At 40.6% G+C, this 18,402-nt stretch overlaps 1 protein-coding gene across 15 annotated transcripts in view; it reads right to left on the bottom strand.

Moving 5' to 3' along the window:
* The window catches only part of UNC80 (unc-80 homolog, NALCN channel complex subunit), a 137,308-nt gene that overhangs the window by 73,221 nt on the left and 45,685 nt on the right, over positions 1–18,402 (bottom strand). For 8 of the 15 annotated variants that reach the window (XM_048058236.2, XM_048058232.2, XM_048058242.2 and 5 more), the window contains exons 19-24: positions 17,814–18,028; positions 17,186–17,292; positions 15,725–15,884; positions 11,035–11,207; positions 3,587–3,799; positions 1,210–1,381 (exon numbers count right to left, since the gene is read on the bottom strand). In XM_048058236.2, the coding sequence (XP_047914193.2) occupies positions 1,210–1,381; positions 3,587–3,799; positions 11,035–11,207; positions 15,725–15,884; positions 17,186–17,292; positions 17,814–18,028 (1,040 nt within the window). The remainder of the gene's footprint in view (positions 1–1,209; positions 1,382–3,586; positions 3,800–11,034; positions 11,208–15,724; positions 15,885–17,185; positions 17,293–17,813; positions 18,029–18,402) is intronic. The other 7 variants (XM_048058244.2, XM_048058245.2, XM_048058239.2 and 4 more) reach the window with 5 other exon arrangements.

The following is an 18,402-nucleotide window of genomic DNA, read 5'->3' as shown; positions in this document are numbered from 1 at the left end:
GGCCGCTCTGTTAAAGCAGCTCCATGTACCCTTACGAGTGCCTGCTATCAGTGGCTGAACATGCCTGCTATCAGTGGCTGAACAGGGACAAGAAAGCCTGTTCCATCTCTTAATTACGGAAATACAGTTGTTCACCTTTCAAAAGCCATTCATTGTGCAGGAGAGGAAAAACCTTATGTGCACTCTCCTGCTTTGGATACAACTCCTAAAGAACCAATAAAATATCTGGAACCCAGGCTCATGTTGCTGCTAGGGTTGACACACTACATACATAGTGGCACATATCTAAGTCTAAGCTTAGTGCTAATACCTTGTCTTGACATTATTTCCCACAAACGCCATTTCACTGCTCCTTCTATCCCAAAGCTGACCTTGATTCAGTAAGAACAAACTTACAGCCACAGAAAATGAAACCACAAGATACACAAACAGTGCTAGCACACTATATCCAATGGCAAACAACAGTACATGTATACAGTGGTACATTACGGCACAGACATATATACAATGGTGTCTGGAGAGGACAAAATGTTTGTTACCACCTTCACCTACGACAGTATCTGTTTTGACTTAACTTATTTTGATTCACAGACTGTGTTATAATTTAATTTGTATGCCTATCTAGACTTTCAGAATCAATGATTTATCACCCTCCTCCCACTCTCATGTACAGACACACACACACAAATGTGTGTACTTTAGTCATCTTGTCACACAGGTTTTAATGATACTTTTTATATTGTGCTAAGATTCTGCTTGAGAATCAGGCAAATATAGTGAAGTCAAGATTTAAAAGCCTTTGGCAGAGTTGTGCCAATTTATATCAGGTGAGGAGATGACTCTTTTTCAATGCTAAGAAACAGAAAAGCAGCTAATCCTACAAAAATACTTTGGCAGAAATAACTGGAAAGAATGGGAGTCTGAACCACTTTGGACATTTGAGTGACAGCAAGACTCAAGAAATAAATTATTACCCTGCTTATAATTGCTTTTGCTACTATATAGGAATTACAACTCACTACCTGTTTTTGCCCCTCTTTTCCTTCAAAGTTTCCCAGTACTCCTATCCATCTGTCATGTTGTACATCCAGGCACAGAAAGAACAGGGAAAGAAGCTGAGGTGGAGGTGAGGGACTGGGAAATACAGCTGAGTGGCAAGAAGATGAAAAGAGAAGAAAAATTAAGTGCTCCTAAAGCAGAGGTTCTTACAAGCGGGGGTTCTTGTAGTAAAGGGAGTCTCCTTACTGTCATCTAAAAAGTCTTCTTCCTCATCCTCCTTTCTCAGGCGCCTCTTGGTCTCCTCATCATAAATGAGGCCCAGCAGGTTGGCAGGGCTCTCACTCTCAGCGTGGCACAGCTCGTTGAGGCGGACACCAATTGCCTGCAGACAGGGAGGAAGAGAAAGTACAACGATGTGAGAATTTCAGCCCAACTCAGCGGTGGTCCTTGCAGGCTGTGAAGATGTTCCAGCCAGAAGAGAATGTCCCAGCTCCATTTCTGTTGTCTGCAAATGCAGTAAAATAAACAAAGAGATGATAAGAGAGTAATTGCTACCGAAAACATTATTTATTTCTCTGTTTTTTTCAACCAAAATTTGAAAACTGCCAGATTTCAGGAGATTTTTTGCAGATTGTGTCAAATAACAACAACAGAAATGACAAATATGTCAGTATTTTGTATGAATTTCTTCCACTTTTCTCTCTTCTCAATATATATGTGCCAGATTTTTGCCAAGCCTTTCCACCAAGAATGTACATCCCCTGTTTGAACAACCATCCTGTGGCTTAAGAATCCAGTAACAATCCACATTTCCTCCATAAAACAGTTGCACGCCCATGATAAAGCCTGCTTCCATTTACAAAGAAGAGATTTCCTGATCCACTTTCCAACAACAAGCTGACCATATGCCCATAAAAGCTGGGAAGGTGCATGGGTAATGGTGTAGAGGGGATTGACATGAGGAAGACAGGCAGACTGAATTTCCACTGTTACATTCTCTAGAAGGGCATTGACTGTTTATTTGTGACTGTTTGTTAGCACCTTTATCAGCACGTAAACAGCCCTTGTGGTGCTGTCAGCAAAGCTACAGATAAGGGTGTGTTAGCAAGAAGTATGCTTTCCTGCTAAGACACTTCAGAGCTTTTGATTTTCTTTGCTGCACATAGCTAAAGAGAACACGGACAACTATGTAAAACTTTATCCTGTGATAATATCACTTTGTGAAGAAGGAAATGTGTTTAATTACAGAGTTTTAACCAACACTTGCCCTGTGGCCTTCTTGGCTTTGCATAGTTTCAGAGAAAGATATTAGAGAGGCTTTCTGAATCTTCTGGAAGTTGGAACTGATGGTCATGCTAGCACTATATAATTTTCCTGTCTCAGCTCAAGTGAAGCAGAAGCAAATAAACAGTCACAAAGAAGGCAGCATTACAGCTTTTCTTCCCTGTTATTAAGTAGTTCCTGTGAAATCCAGCAACAATGAAGAGAGTAGACTGCTACACAAAGAGAAAAAGGTGGTATTATTGTGGTTTGCAAGCTGATGCCAATAGTTGTTATCTCAGTTATCTGTATATTGTTAAATAAACTCCACATCTCAATTTTTTCCCCTTCATGTTTCAGTCATTTAAGTAAGAAATGGTCTGCTTGTGTCTCCACAAAGCAGTAATCAATCTATCACATATTATTTACGCCGTGTTCTCCAACCTTACATTAAAGCAATCATAGATCTTTAACTACTGTTGGATTTCCTAGCAAATGGAGAATGGAGAACCTGCCCACCCCCCCTCCCCCTTTTTTTTGATCATGACACTCTGTAAAAATGACTGGTTTTGTGTAAAGAGGTGAGAATCAGTAAGCTCAATTCCAGCTAGACATATGTACCAGGTACCATGGAGGTCAAAGGAACTCCTCCCAGTATTTTTAATCGTGTGAAACGACTTGCAGTAAGCATCAGACCTTCAGCAGGTATGGGCTTCCAAAGAAACTGCAAGTGCACTGACAGGACCAGGCAGGGCAACTGCCTTGATCACATATTGCAAAAGACTGTGATCAAATAAAACATGAAGAAGCCAAGCTCAGTTCTTTAGATGACATGTAGTAGCTATGCAGAATTCCTTGCCAAAGAATGATGAGTGCTAACAGTTTTGTAAGGGTGCAAAGAGAGACTGGACAAGTACCTTGAAGAAATCCACTGAAGGTTACTAAATACACAGCACCACATCTAGTCCAAACAGCCCTGGTCTGTTTTTAAAGAGATGGAAGCTAGAAAAAGAGCAAGTATTATCATACACACTACTCTTACTCTTCCTTAAGCATTCATATACAGTAAGTGCTGGAGACAGGAGAGTGGGCTGAAAGGATCCTCATACTGAACACGGCAAGGACAAGGGAAGGGTCACTGCTACATGCAGTGACCAAAAATGTTCATTCTGATTACAAGAGCTTATCTTGGCAGGCTGTGAACTGCAATTTGGAAAGGACGCTCCTGAGTCCCCATTTTACTTAAACTGAAATCCTGCAGATGATCAAATTACCTTGACGTTTTGGTTTATGTTTAAATGTAAAGAGAAGAGAAACAAGCTCTTACATCTCCCCATTGGTAGAAGAGCTTAGCTGCATTCCACTGCAGCTTCTGGTTCCTTTTGTTGCCGACAATAGGAGAACGTCCACGGGACAAGCCTTTCTTGGTAATGTTCACGTGGTGGCCTTTCATCCACTCGGGCCAGTTGCCACGGTTGCAGCGATGAACAAAACGAGCGCACTCAAGGAACAGGGCTGCTCTTGCTACTACAGGAGCTTCCTGAAATATTTGTAAAAAACCACCTTAAATACAAATACATTTGGAAAAACAAATATTAGAGGATTTTGTGTTTTATTCAATTACTTCGCAGGCTTGCCATGCAGTCACACAGACTGAGTGATCTCTGCAAAATCTGAAAACAGGATCTCTGCCATGAATCTCACCTCAAGCCAATAAAATCAAGGCCCACAGTGACTGAGCAGTCATGCTTAGTTGGACCACCAAAGGGGCAAAAAGAGCCACATTATAAACAATCTTCTGTTTCACCACCCTTGCTATAACACTTTCTTTCAGAAACCACATAGCTGCCACAAAGCAGAAGTGTTTATCTGACACTTCTACTGGAGTCAAGTTTTCTTTTCATCTTCTCTAGTAAACCTGCAAATACTGCAAGCACAATTAGTAGCATAGACACACAAATCCTAGCATTTGCCCTGTTAAGTTTTGCTTGTGCAGCTTGGGAGTGGAAGCATGAATGCAGCCTTGCTAAACTAGGAAAAGTGCTGTTTTGCCCTCATAACAAGCAGATATGGAGAGTGAAATCCTTTACTGGCATAAGTCAGTTACGCAGAGAAGCTGTGGATGCCCCATCCCTGGAGGTGTTCAAGGCCAGGTTGGATGAGGCCCTGGGCACCCTGACCTAGTGGGAGGTGTCCCTGCCTGTGGCAGGGGGGTTGGAACTGGGTGATCTTTGAGGACTCTTCCAACCCAAGCTGTTCTATGAATCTATGATAAGTCAAAAGAATTTCACTGGCCTAACTGCTTTAGCAGTGCCGTAATAATAACAATAACTTAAGCAAGTACCATACAATTTAGTATTGGAACTTCACATCAGGCAGCCGAGCTCTGAAGTAATGGCCTTGACAAATTTTCAGGGGGACCCCCTCCTCCCCCCCAACTTGGAAGAGTACTTTTATTTAATGGGAGATATGATAGTGAGTCTACCTTGGTTTGTATGAATTGGCCCAGCAGGATCCAAGTTAGACCAATAAAATGTACTTCTGAAACTCACAAGTATGTCCAAAAACGGACACTGCAATTTGTTTCCTAAAGGGTAGCTTAGCCTCAGGAAGGAGCTTTCTTCCCAGCAGTCTACAGCTGCGTTCAAAATAACATCTTTACAAGCCATGGAAAGTGACTAAAATTAAATGGTCCTCCACATTTCCATTTAATCTTACCCCTCTTTTCCTGCAATTTTCACAAGCAAAAACCACTGTGGCCCGCAAGTTTTAAAACTAACAATGAAACAATGTCCACAATTCACAAGTTGGCTTTGAAGGTTCCCTAGTTGGGATTTTACAGAGCACAAACACATGTTCTATGCACTTAGATACTGGCAGCTTTAATGAGATAATTTAAACAGATCAGCATCTATTTATAAGGGCAGGTTCTTCAACTATTGTCCATTAACAAATTTAGTTGGTCTGTATAACATTATTAAATAGTGCCTCCAATAGTGCTTTAATCAAAAGTTGAAAGCAAGAAATTTTCAAAGAATGCTCCAAAAATTTGGGAATTGATTTAAGAAATTCTGTACTGCATAAATTACACTTAACAGGATGGAAGAGAGTCATCCCTTTCAGGAGACAGTCAAAAAAAAAAAAAAAAAAGAAGAAGAAAAAATATTATGTGCTGTCTACACTAACAAGAAAAAATATGTTAATTGCTTCCTGATGCAACATCCTGTTGCAGCTAAAAACTGCAGATGGTTATTTTCTTCCATCATTTGAATAAAATGCAAGCCTTTTGATTATATTTTATTCAAATGATGGAAGAAAATAGCAATCTTTCAGCAATTCTTTTGAACAGGATGAACATTAAAGCTGACCCAATGTTCTGACCAGGAAGGCAGAAATCTGAAGTCAGACACTCATCCGCAACCAGAAACAAAACTCATATCTAGCACCTTGAAAAACCCTTACAGATTGCTTGTTGTCCATATGAAATATGGAACACAGAAATAGGTAAGGACTTTATTTTCTTATTCTCACATAGTAAAACCTTCACCAGACCTGGAGACATGTAAGCATTGAAAAGATGGAAACCCAGTCTTGGTCTCCTGTTTTAGTTCACCACTCATAAAATCACAATTTCTTAGCATACAGGAATCTTGTAAAGACATGTTGTAAGGGTTGTGGGAGCACTCAACTACTATAACTAAAGGAGCATATCTAGAATAGGGTGTGAGGGCAGGAGGAATGTGTCCTGGCACAGGAATTCCAAATTCAGAAGCACTGTGAACACCCCTTGCATGAGAGAGGATTTTCTGAACAACATGGGGCACAAGCTCCTTGTGATTGCTTACCTGAGGCTCAGTGAAACCTGAAGCAGCAGAAAGAGAAAGATGAAGATGTGACAGAATGGACAGGGATGGATTCACACCACAGAGAAACACATCACAAATGGAGAGAAATGAATCAGGCAGGCGATGCATAGCTGAAAAGAACACAAGTTACCACGGTCACTATCAAAACTTTACACAGTAGCAATACTCTCACATGCCTGTCCCTGCCTGTGAAACCGTTCACAAGTCCACCTTTAATATTAGACATACTTTATTGCTTTGCCTTTTGAAAATTATTTTTGTACTGCCTAAATTGACATGAATAAGAATCCACCACTTTCTTAACAAAATTTCAAGTACTCCCAATGGAGCTTTTCAACAGATAACCTGATTTGTACTAAAGGAGCAAAAGCAATGACTTGGGAGGGAGCAAATACAGAATGGATTTGGAAATTTATAGCATCACATTACTGTTCAAGTACAGCTGATTGTGGAGAGGTTTATGACCACAGAGTGTTTAGGTCCAGTTTTGGCTTCAAGGACAATGAATTTTATAAAACAAATCAACCACTAGTAATTTTCTTTTGCCCTCTTTTATACTCTGCAAGGCACTTTGAGCAAAAATTTATTTCCACTGGTCTCTATGAGAAAAAAAAAAAAAAAAGGCAAAATAGCAACAATCTACTTCTGAAGTACATAAAGTAAATGCGTGTACTCTCAAAAGCTGCTGTCTGGATAGCTCTGTTTTGTCCATGAGGTTAAGTCTGGCATGAGAAGTAGCCAAGCACATGTACTGAAAACAGGTCATGAGTGAATTATTAAGCAAAGTCTAGGAGAATTGCCTCAAAAATATTAGTTCAAATCTCTCTGATTATGTGCAAAAACGGTCAAGTAAAATCCATGACACAACTCCTTGCTTCCGTTCCCAGTCATCTGTTGTGGGGACCTGTTCAGTGCAATCTCTGATTTCCTTCCGGGTGCTATGTCCTCCTGTGGACAAACATTTCTCCTACCCAAACAGGGACATGGGAACAATGGAGCCCGCCTGAGGCCTCTGGTTACATGCAGTTAAGATACTGGAAAGCATTCCTGTTCTTGCAGCTTAGACTTTCCTTCTGCCCTCCCACTCCTTGGTAGGTCCTCTCGAACACAATCCTGCGGTAAAGCAGTGCCATTATGGCATTTCTATTAGGATAAGAGATACACGTTAGAACAGATCAGATCACACTTCTCAAGAATGTACTGGAGAAGCGGAATAGTGGTAAGCATCACTGCTAAACTCATCAAAGGAAAGCTCATGTTTTGCCACCTGAGTCATTTACGCTAGTCTAATTAGGATAATTTAGGTAATCTTTATAAAGTGCTAGACAGTGGCCTTTTGGAACCCTTTACAGAAACTTGACCAGACTGAAACATCGTATCATTTGCCGTCCAACCTCCAAAGTTTCTTATAAGGGAAAGAAATTCAGTTTTATTATTGCCCAGTCTGGATTTCAGCTAGTGATACAGAGATGAAACTGTCTGCAACATATTATCAAGTGTCATTAAATGCTTGCAAAGCCATAAATTGCTTGCAGCTTTATAAAATTCAGTCAAGGATGGGTGGTGTTTCTGGGAAAATATGTTAACTACATGGTTTCTAATTCTAAGTAAATCCTGAGTTTAATGTATAAATAAATCATTATCTCCATAAGGATGTAGCCTTTGTTTCACCGTTCTCATTTCCTTAAGTCACTGTGGCAAACCTGTATAAACATCCAGGCTAATCAAAGATCTTTAAGTCCGTATAAGAATGGAATTTCTTGTCAAAATATGCATGAAAGAGTATGCTGAAAAAGTTTATGAAAACTGAAACTGGAGTATTTTGCCTTTAATTTTTTAGAGGTTGCCATAGCAACTAGGCTGGATAAAATGAATTAAGCAGCTTTTAATTCACATCAAACCTGATTCCAACAATTACTTCAAAAGCCTGAAAACAGAAGTTAAAAAAACCAGAATGTTTTCTGCTGGGTGTGCTCTACTGAAATAAAATATGGGAATTTTCCATAACAGCATACATTGCCATTAAGTGGTACAGTGAGATGACAAGCTGTCATCTTTCGAAACCTGCAGTGCATGCGAGTTCTTAACTTCCACATATCTCTAATACTTTGTAGAAAAAATGCCAGCTGAACAGGTACTTGAAAGCAGTTTCCAAAGTCTGTAATTTCAACAAGGTTTCCTTCATCTTTAGCTGCAGACTTTCTAGAAACTCTGATCCCAGAACCTTGGGCTCTCATTCAAATCCATAGCTACTCCATAATGATACCCCTGTGTACAGCACTTCACACAGCCCAAAGAAAATCTGCATGCAAAGCAATGAGAAAATGTAGAGAAAAAGACCAAATCATGGCCACTGGAATGACAGACTGAGGTTTAAGTTGTCTCATTCTCAGATTGCTGATGTTACAAGGAACATACAACAGAAGACAACAAGTGAAGGAGAAGGTGTGTATGCATTCCAATAGATGTCACAAATTTCTGCCTCATGGTATATAACCACTTTGTGCGTATCTTCTGAAGGGGCAGTTTATTCGAGCCAGCTTATCTGGCTCCCTGCTACTAGGCTGCAGAATTACGAATTCACATAATGTAAAAATCTGTGCTTTGTATCAGGTCACACCCTCTCTGAAACCACACAGTAGAAGTCCAAGAAAGAAAAAAAAAAAGAATTTCAGGCAGCTATAGTATTACTCTTCTGCTCTGTATCACAATCCCAGTCACAAGTAGCAAGAAAAGGCCTTGGTCCAGATTTTTCAATAATCTTGGGAAGTATTAGAAATTTTTCATAGCAGATACTGTGCTACAGTTCTGCCTTCACTAGATGATTGCAGACTGATAGCAAATACAGAAATACAGAATCTAAGTGCCTGACAATCTCCAAAGGCAACTTGTCAGAACTGAAATCCACCCAGAAATTAATTAAAATGTGCTGACGGTACTGACTTAAGAATACTACCAAATCCTCTAAAATTTTATAGTGCTTTATATGCATTTAAGTATTAATACTCTTATGTGCAGAGGCTGTAGTGAAATCAACACTTTATTCACTATAATAATTTTGATTCTACTGATTTTAAATGAGTCACTGTGGACCAACAAACACTATTCAGACTAGCCTTCATAGCCAGACTTTAACAAGGCTGCTCTCTTACCATGTGCTCTGGCCAGAGAGCTACCTTACACTGCTGCCCCTCACTGAAGCCATCTGCATCATTACATGGGACAGGAAACAGAGCGAAACTTTGTTTTGTAAAAGCCAGCCTGGGAAGTCAGAACAGACATCTCCAAATCGTTCACTTATATCAGTAGTTTCCAGTTGACTTCATACATAGGCACATAATAAGCCGGTCTGCGGCTTAAGCATGTGTCAAATTTAAAAAATAAATAGGACATTTTCAAACAATAAGGTGATAATTGCCAAATCCATGTTTTACAGGATGATGCATAAGCACACAAAGTAACACATCCCCAGAAGGATTTTAGCGGCATACTGGACAGCAATGACTTCTCCCTGCCCACGCACAATGGGGTAGTAGTAGCCTGGCAGCCTTGAAGAATGATTTTGTCTTTGTGCAGCACGCAAAGCAGGAGTGACTATCTTCCCAAGCCATTTTCCAAGCTCACTGCAACCCTGACTGGTAGGAACCACTTCTGGCTGTGAGGCTGTACGACAGACTTCACAACCAGCAACTCCTTCCATAGCTTTCAGCCAGAGGGACAACAAACCCTACCAGGAAGAGTGGGAACTAGTGAAGAAAGCATCTGTCCACTGGAAGAGAGACAGGAAGCAGTCCAAAGAGTAGAACTAGCTGTGATGTGATAGCAACAGTGACTTTTGGCCAATATTAAGGCAGACTTGCTGGGAGCTACAACCTAAGGATGCAAGGTTAAGAATGATGTAAAGAGTTGGTGCACAGAGTATATCACCCGCAGAACTATGAAGTAGACAAGACAGCACAGCTCAGAGCGTGGCGCTAGCAGAATGGGAGTCCATAGGTCTTGCATCTCCAGCAGGGAGCAAAAAAACTGAATATGAGTACAAATGGCACGACAGTTTAAGAGGCAAGAAGTGGCAAGTAGGAAGACAATGGGATAGAGGATGTGGATGCTTTGAGAGCAGTGGCTTTCAACCTTTCTCAGTTTGTGGACACCCAAAAACTTACAGAAATAGAAGAACACTGTGCAGACAAGTTAGAAATAACTGGATGGCTTTTCTTGACTGTCTTCGTCACACCCTCTCACAAGCACCTCAGAGCCCCACTGGCCCATGAACCACAGGCTGAAAGCCACTGCTTTATAAACAGAAGGGAGTGTTAAAAAAAGCAGCTGCAAGGAAAGGAAGGAATGAGGTACAGAAGAGGCACTCACTGTCAGGCAGGAGAGACTGAATTGTGTCACTTTTGTGTCTTAGATCTGCAAATTAGCAGTACCTGCATTTAAAAGCACACATAGCAGCATTTGAAGTTTTTTCCACTGACTGGCTCTAGTGACTAATAGTTTAATGTTGCCTAGTGTATTTATAACTCTATCAGAACTCCTGAGTGGAATTACTGTGCCTCCCCAGGTAGTCACTTAGTCTTCACTCCTTATTCTGAAGGTTAGTATTGACAGTAGGAGCAGAAGCAGAACAGCTGTGAGCAAAATTTGAAGTCTGACAATAAAAAGCTTTGTGCTAGCAATAATCTATTTGTGTGGAGCCGTGTAATAAAAAAAGACCCAATTTCTCTGCACGCTCATCCAGTCATGGGTGCTAAAACTCCAGCTGCTAACAGCACCGCCCGTTGGCATTGCTATAAATGCTTTACCTGCTTTCTGCGTGGGCATGACTGACATCAGTGAATGACAACGGACCACCACGTATGCACATGCTCTCACTCAGCAGGTAAAAACAAACCAAAGAATGACTTACAAGATCTAGGGCTGCTGCCAAAATGGAGGCATCGGGGATAGTGCCTGGTTCACAGCAATTCAGGAGAAACTGAAAGCGCTTCATTCCTTGGCGGATTGCTCCCAGGTTCACAACGTTCTTGGATTTTCCTCCTTCTTGGTTGGAGGTCAAATGATCATCAAAGCTATGGCAACCTAAAGAGGTAAAGAGTACAGAGGGGATTGCAGGGAGGGGTAGGGAGAAAGGAACACAGTCTCTCACCAACTAAAATAGTGGTACAAAAATCTTGAGGAGCAGAGTCTTGGTCTAAATCCCTTCCTCACCTTGATGTACTAGCTTGAAGATAACAGGGCCATTTTTACACTGTTCATGACTTCCATGAAATAGGTGTACAGCGAGACAGATTCTGGTCTTGGTCACGCTGATGTCTGCCCAAAACAATGCCACCCTACCTGGCATGGAAAACCCAAACCTACTCCAACACAGGTGAACCAGAACATGACCCTTCCTCCCTGCTTCTTTAATACAGAAAATCATGCTTACTCTATCTTTTTCCTGAATACCCTCCTACCTTACTTGCTTTTCTATCAGCCTCAAACTTTACTTTAAAGTGGAGCATACATAAACCTAATTGCCCATATATTAAGTAATACTATATCATCTAATAGGTTATAAAAAGCAGTAGTAAATATTATAAACGTTCCATGTGGAAATCACATATTGTCTAATTTTTACGCATACATCTTCTGCAATGACCAGAACACCCAAAGTGAGACTGGACTCTGTTTCTAGGTATCTTCCATCATTCCAGCCTCTCTCCCTTAAAGTGTATTGCATTGAGAATTAAGTTAGCAATTCCCTTTAGGGCTTCTTTCAAGCATGATTTCAAACTCCATGTACTGAGGTCACATGGTAGATCGACAAATCCCATTGCAGATTGGAATTAATGCTTCCTAATGCAGAAGATCATTGTGCAGTCTGTACCCAGAGTTGAGAGAGTGACAGAAAGACACAGATGAGAAATCACGAAATAAGTTTTAAGGCCAAGGTGGCTGGCCAAAATAAGAATAGTCAGTTTCTGGGGCTTTTTGTCTTTATCTACAATACTCTCTCTGTTTAGGTGTGAAAGTACAAAAGGTTACAGAATACTGAAGGGTGAAGCACTGAAGAAGACAACACTGAGTGAAGAATTCAAGATTTGCTTTAAACATGGGTTTGGAAGACAAGAGGCAAAATGTCAGCTCTACAGGACTTTGTGACTTTTCCTTCATCAGGAAAGAACAATGACTGAAAATTCAAAGTCCCGTTGAGATTTCAGTTCCCAGCATTACTTAGAAAGCACTTATCCACTACAAATAGTCACAACAGAAAATGGCAACGTGTTATCTTCATTTTTCCCCTGATATCAAATATCAAGAGACTTCTTTACAACATCTGTGGTTTTTCTCTCTCAGTGAAGCTGTACATAGTTTTCCAGTAAACAAAATGTTCCTATGTTGGGAAATACTTCATCAAAATGGAACAAACAAACAAATAAAAAAGTAGAAAGAACAGGCAGAACACTTACATAAATAAGCAGGCACAAATACCCTTTTCTTTCAACTCCTCCTGTTTCCTTAGAGCCTGTAGAATCCTCCCTGAGCTTTCCTGCTATGCGTGTTGTAACACTAACTCATGTCTGAGGTACAAAAAATGTTTCATAGCCAAAGCCCTGTTAGGGTTGTGCCTCTTATGAGATAAAGAACTGAAACTTGACTTTCTGATAAATAAAGGTTTGTCTAAGGCACCTCCCTAACACCCCATTATAAAGACCTTTATATAAAGATCACCTGGGGTCAGTGGTACTACCTAGAGTCAATCACTCCAGCCCTCTGCAGTCCCAGCCTTGCACTTCCGTTGATGCTTTGCAAGGGAATCCTTCAGAAGCAGCTGATGGTTGTCCTCTGCTATGCCTTGCTGTCAGCAGGGGAGCTCTCTCTGGCTTACAAAGCGTTAGTGTGACTTAACCCTGCAGGAATCTCACCCAGTGAGCCTCAAGATCATTTTCTAGCATAGGAGGACACTGGGTGTCCAAGCGCCCGCCCCCCCAGAGCTGCTTCCAGGGTAGATGCAAGATCGTCCCTTGGAGCAAGTACATGCTGTGATTCGCCCATACTGTATGGCTTGAACATCCTGGGCAACCTCTATGGTCACTGAAAATGTCTTCAGTAAGTGTCTGAAGAAACAGCAAGGCTCTCGTGTAAACATACGGTAACTCACTTCCGTATATATGCTGTGTTCTTAGTATAAAGATCATTAAAGTAAACAATTTTTTATGCATGAATGTGCATATATTTATGTGTATATATATGTATACATATGCACACATACAGATATATACACAAACACATACACACGCACACAAATGCATACATACATATCTGACACAGACAGAATTTCCAGTCGTCTAGATGATGTATCACAATGAAGATTACAATTCATAAATGATGTGACAGATTATTCTATATGTTAAAATATCTGTATATTTACTTTCTGTGTTTTCTTTTTAAATTTGGCCTACTGTGTTAAAAAACCCAAAAACACAAGAGGAAGTACCACATGGAAAATTATGAGCACAGTAATGGCATAGCATCGTGAATGTCAGGAATGGGAAGGCAGAAATATGTTCCAAAACAATACTTCAGTGTCATACCTTGAGGGATCTAATAGTACACCCATTCATCTTGACAGGCTTCTGCTTTCCTCTCCATAAACACATAAAACATGTTGATTTCTACGGAATACACAGAAGCACTGCAAATGTGAAAGCACTATATATGATCCTGTTCTACTGTGTCATAAACCACCTGAAAAGGCCTCACATTGATTTCAAAATGCACGTACATGTACATATACACAGGTATGTACAACTAAACTAATGTTTTTGCTAATGGTAAGTTGCACCGTTTTTATTATCCCATTTCTAATGCACTTGTATGTCAAAACTAAGCATGTGAAATGTACATCTCTTCTCTCACAGGTATATAAAAAGTCTCAAGTTCTTGCCACTGATTAGACAAAATCTGATGTTATTCACAGAAGGCTGAAATGTGGACAACACTTCCAAAGTTCACAAAGTCAGTAACTAATGTGCCATCTGAGTTTTATATAGATTTAAGATCTGCCACACACATGGAGCAAGGCTATTGCTGCTCACAGGGCCAAGACTAAGTCTGTGTGATTAAATCAAGACAAAAGCACTCTAGACAAAAGCAAACTCACAGCGGTGAAAAATCAGCACTGTCAAGGTGAAAAAACAGTATTTCCTGCAAGAAAATATGAAGCAAATCACAATATGAGCGCCATAGAAACAGCTGTGGAAGTCTAAAGATCTTGCTGCCCGAGTCGTTTGTTCCCAGTAAGAGCTGGGACAAAAGATGGTGGAAGCATTTCACACCCGCTTCAGCGCAAAGTAGTGGATGAGGAAAACAATGCAATTCATTCTATTGTCAGGGTTTTCACCTTCAGCTAAATAATACAAAAAACAATAAACAATAAAAAAATAAACAATAAACAATACAAAAAGCTACTGGGCTGAGGCAACCTCCTTCTAGAGGAACATATTTTTAACTTGGGAGATGGGCTGAAAACCAGCACCAGTGTTTCTGCAGTGGTGGAATGACGACCAGTTTATGAGACATGCTCATCCTTTGCTAATACGACTTGCCTAAACAATGGCTTACACACATTGCATGGCAGGTCTGGGACAGATGATGGTAAAATACATGCAAAGCAGTGCCAAAGTGTAATGTCAGAAAATAAAAAACATAATGCCAGAGAATAGACCAGCTAATGTAAAGCTACAGAGGTCATGGTGAAAAAGAAAAGCTACACTTTTTCATGTGTTTTTGGGAGGCTTTTGTTTGTTTGTTTTGAAAAACAGGAATAGAACTTCAAGATACAAGGTTGTCTTCCTGACAACAAAGATGAACTCTGAGCCGAGGACATGAGCATGTGAATGGCTGCATGACATTTGAAAAGAGAATATATCATGACCTCGTATTATTCATAAAGGCACTTTTTAAACATTGCTGATTTTGAAAACGCATTGCAATTAAATATACTTTTGTGGAAAGGAAAAGTAGTGTTATCATTATGTTGTGTGCTAAGAAAAAGGGACAGCATCCCTAAGGAATGGTATGCAGACACTAGACATGCAACACAGAAGAAAAGAGATAATTATAACAAGGTTTGTGCAGGGTTTTCCATTTCATCAGTGCTGATCTTTGCTAAAACTGTCAAATGGCCACAAATTAGAAAATAAAAAACAAAAAACAAAAGGACTGATGGAATACCCATTGCTATATAAGGCAATGAAAGATTTACACACCTAATTTCAAACTGAATCAGTGCTTTGAAGCAAGCATTAATTTTTCAAGTGTGTTGATCAAATTCAATTTGATTTAAGAAGCCCAAATGTTGTATTTGCATAATTTATTTGGATCGTCTGGAAAAAAATGACTTTGCTAGAGGTTTTTCTAAATTAAAACAAAAGAAAGAAGGAAGGTAAAGAAAACAGTTACAGAGACTAAAAAGTCGGAGAAGGCAAGAATGGATACAAAAACTATGGAGAAAGCAGGAAAAAAGGGAAAGGGATGAAATACAGAAAGAAAGAGGTTAAAAAATAAAATAAAAAGAAAGAAAAAAGGAGACGAGAACCCTGATTTCTAACCATCTTTTTCTTCTGTGTGATGAAGCTTGGATGGGTGTCTTCGGCAGGTGCGCCATTTACCAAGACGCTTGAAGAAATTCTCCTCTTCATCTCGCCCATTGTCCAGGCCACCTCCTGGCCCCCCTCCTTCTGACAGCTTCACTGCGCTGGTAAACTTCACCTGAGCAAAGACAGAGGGCCAGGTCAGGCTGTGCCACGCCACCATCTCCTGTCTAAGCAAGAAGACCAAAGCGTCTACAGCAGTGCAGGAGTACAGTGGATCGCCATAGCAATACAAGTGGGTCTGCACAGACTTACGTAGGCTGAAGCACTTAATCTTTTAAGCTTTCTGCTTAAAGGATTGGTCTTTCACATGAGGCTGTAAAGGCACAAAGCATGGAGAAATGTGACCAACAGTTAAAACTTAAGTGTATTGACAGGGCCTGCACTTCTCTCTCAAAGAACAAAGACAGACAAGTACAGCGGAGGTTTAACCCAGTCTTCTTCGCATTCCAGAAGAGTCTACAAGGAACTACTCACATACCACAGCCACCATCACCACATCCCTCGTGCAGAGGATCAGCTCCATTGTTCTTCCTGACAAGGTCTTAACACTTCTTGACCTTATCCTCTTTTACCAAGACTGCATTCTGAACTTCATTATCAGATAACTATACTCTTATCTCCCAAACACCCTGGCAACAACATCATACTCTTCAATGTTATACCAAATATTGGTAGTGCTTCATTAAATCTTCTCCTCAGTATTTTTCCAGTATTATAAAGTACAGGACCGCTTACACATTAAAAAAAAAAAAGGTGCCCAAATATAGCTTGTCTCCAGTCAATACCACTTTCATTTAAAGATAAGAGGAAAAGCTGCTGTTTTCCATAAGAATGTTCTCACTTGCATGAAGCTGGGGGACACGACGTGCTGCATCTGCTGCAGAAGGTAGTGCATCAGCATTTAGAGACAGACAGGATTTGGAAATCCTGCAACAAGGAATGGCAAAAGGTGGAGCTCTGCCACGCTTTTTCACAGACAGAAGTGAGTAATAGACTGGTAGAAGAATGAACACACACCCTATTACATAGAAGCTCTTTTTTTCTACTGTGCAAGGACTGGGGTGGAGAAGACGTAAGAGTATAGGGGGGAAATAAAAAAGACATTCTTGCTTTCAGAGAACAACAGTGCTGTAATGTGCATTGCCAGGACAAATACTTTCCTCCTTGCCCTTACTCTGAGGACTCTTTATACTTGACACAAATACTTATGTATTACTCTAAGAAGTGGACAGACACCTAAATGTGAGACTCCCTTACAGTGCTGAAGTCCAGTACCAAATTCTGATGTTCTTTGTTCTGAAGACTTCTGTCACATTGGCTACAATGCCAACCCTGATAAGAGTGTTTCCTTGGACAGCTACAAACAGTCAGATCCTGTCCTTACAAGCTCTCTGCAACTGAGTCTAATGCATTTACCTTGGAACTCTGCCTGATGAAAGACAAACGGTCAACGGAGCTGATATCTAGGAGATCTTCCACCCCGTCAGCCAGGCCAGAGAGGGAGGAGCGCTTCAGCCAGTTCCCTGTTGCAGAATAAGCTACTCAGAACAGTTCTGAAAATGCTTCCAAACAGAATTGATTTATTAGCAATTGTGCACATATCCTCTGAAACAGCCATGCCAGGATATAGGAAAAGGGAAGGAAAGGGGAGGAAACCGTTTAATGTTACATGCATTAACTACCATGCAAGGCTGGGTTCTGAGATCTGTAAATGATGTATGTTTTATCTATCAAATGCTATTTGGATTATTTCTCTTCAATGCCTAGAAGATTAAGCTACTAGCAAACTATGGAGAAACGGATTGCGTGTTCTGTTTTGCCACAGATACTCTCTGCTACCTTTGGCAGATTGGATATGTTTCCCTTTGCCTCAGTTCTCCATTTGCAAAGTGGAGAGAGTGTGCAGCATTCCCCACCTTGTCTTGGGAGAATATACAGTATACTTGGACAATAAGGAACTGTGTTACAATATATCTTAAGACAGATATATCTATCTGTGTTTCTCTGCACATGCAGTATGTATATAGAACATGAAGAGACATACATTTACCTATGGGGAGTTTGAGTTTCTTTCGAAGGGAGATTCGTCGGGAACGGGAGCGGGAGCGCCTGTCCGTAGTGGTTCCAGAGTGAGCAGTGGTGCATTCGGATGTGTCCTGCTCAGACTGACTGCTGGTATCACTTGCTGCACTCTGTGACTTGAACATCTTTCGCCAGAAGTCCTTGCGTCCCAGAACAGCGCCTTGGATTTGCTCATCACTGGAAGAAAAGGGATGCAGAACACGAACTGAACTTCAGTGAAGTTTGGATGCTCAGGGGAATGAGGCCTCCTTCCCACAGCCCCCTCCTGACCTCTCTATTCTTTGAGGTTGTTACATTTTGAATTCCAAACATACTCTTCTCAGTGGGACATAATCAAGTTTGACAACTTGCTCAATATTGTTCAAAGCACATAATAACAATCTTTTCTACCCTGAAGAGCTTGCCCACTGAACAGGTCATTCCAATTTTCTGTTCCTAAAAGTGAAAACCAAATCATCTTCTTTAGGTCAAAACGACCCATATTGACAAGACTACACTGGTGCTTTCTACAAGTGTGTGTACTGAAGAGCTTTAGAACATCATGATAGCCG

The sequence above is a fragment of the Anser cygnoides genome, chromosome 6 (assembly GCF_040182565.1).
Source record: "Anser cygnoides isolate HZ-2024a breed goose chromosome 6, Taihu_goose_T2T_genome, whole genome shotgun sequence".
In the NCBI taxonomy this organism is placed as follows: Eukaryota; Metazoa; Chordata; class Aves; order Anseriformes; family Anatidae; genus Anser; species Anser cygnoides.
Note: the sequence above shows the minus strand (reverse complement) of the source record. Positions and strands in the feature narration are given on the sequence as shown.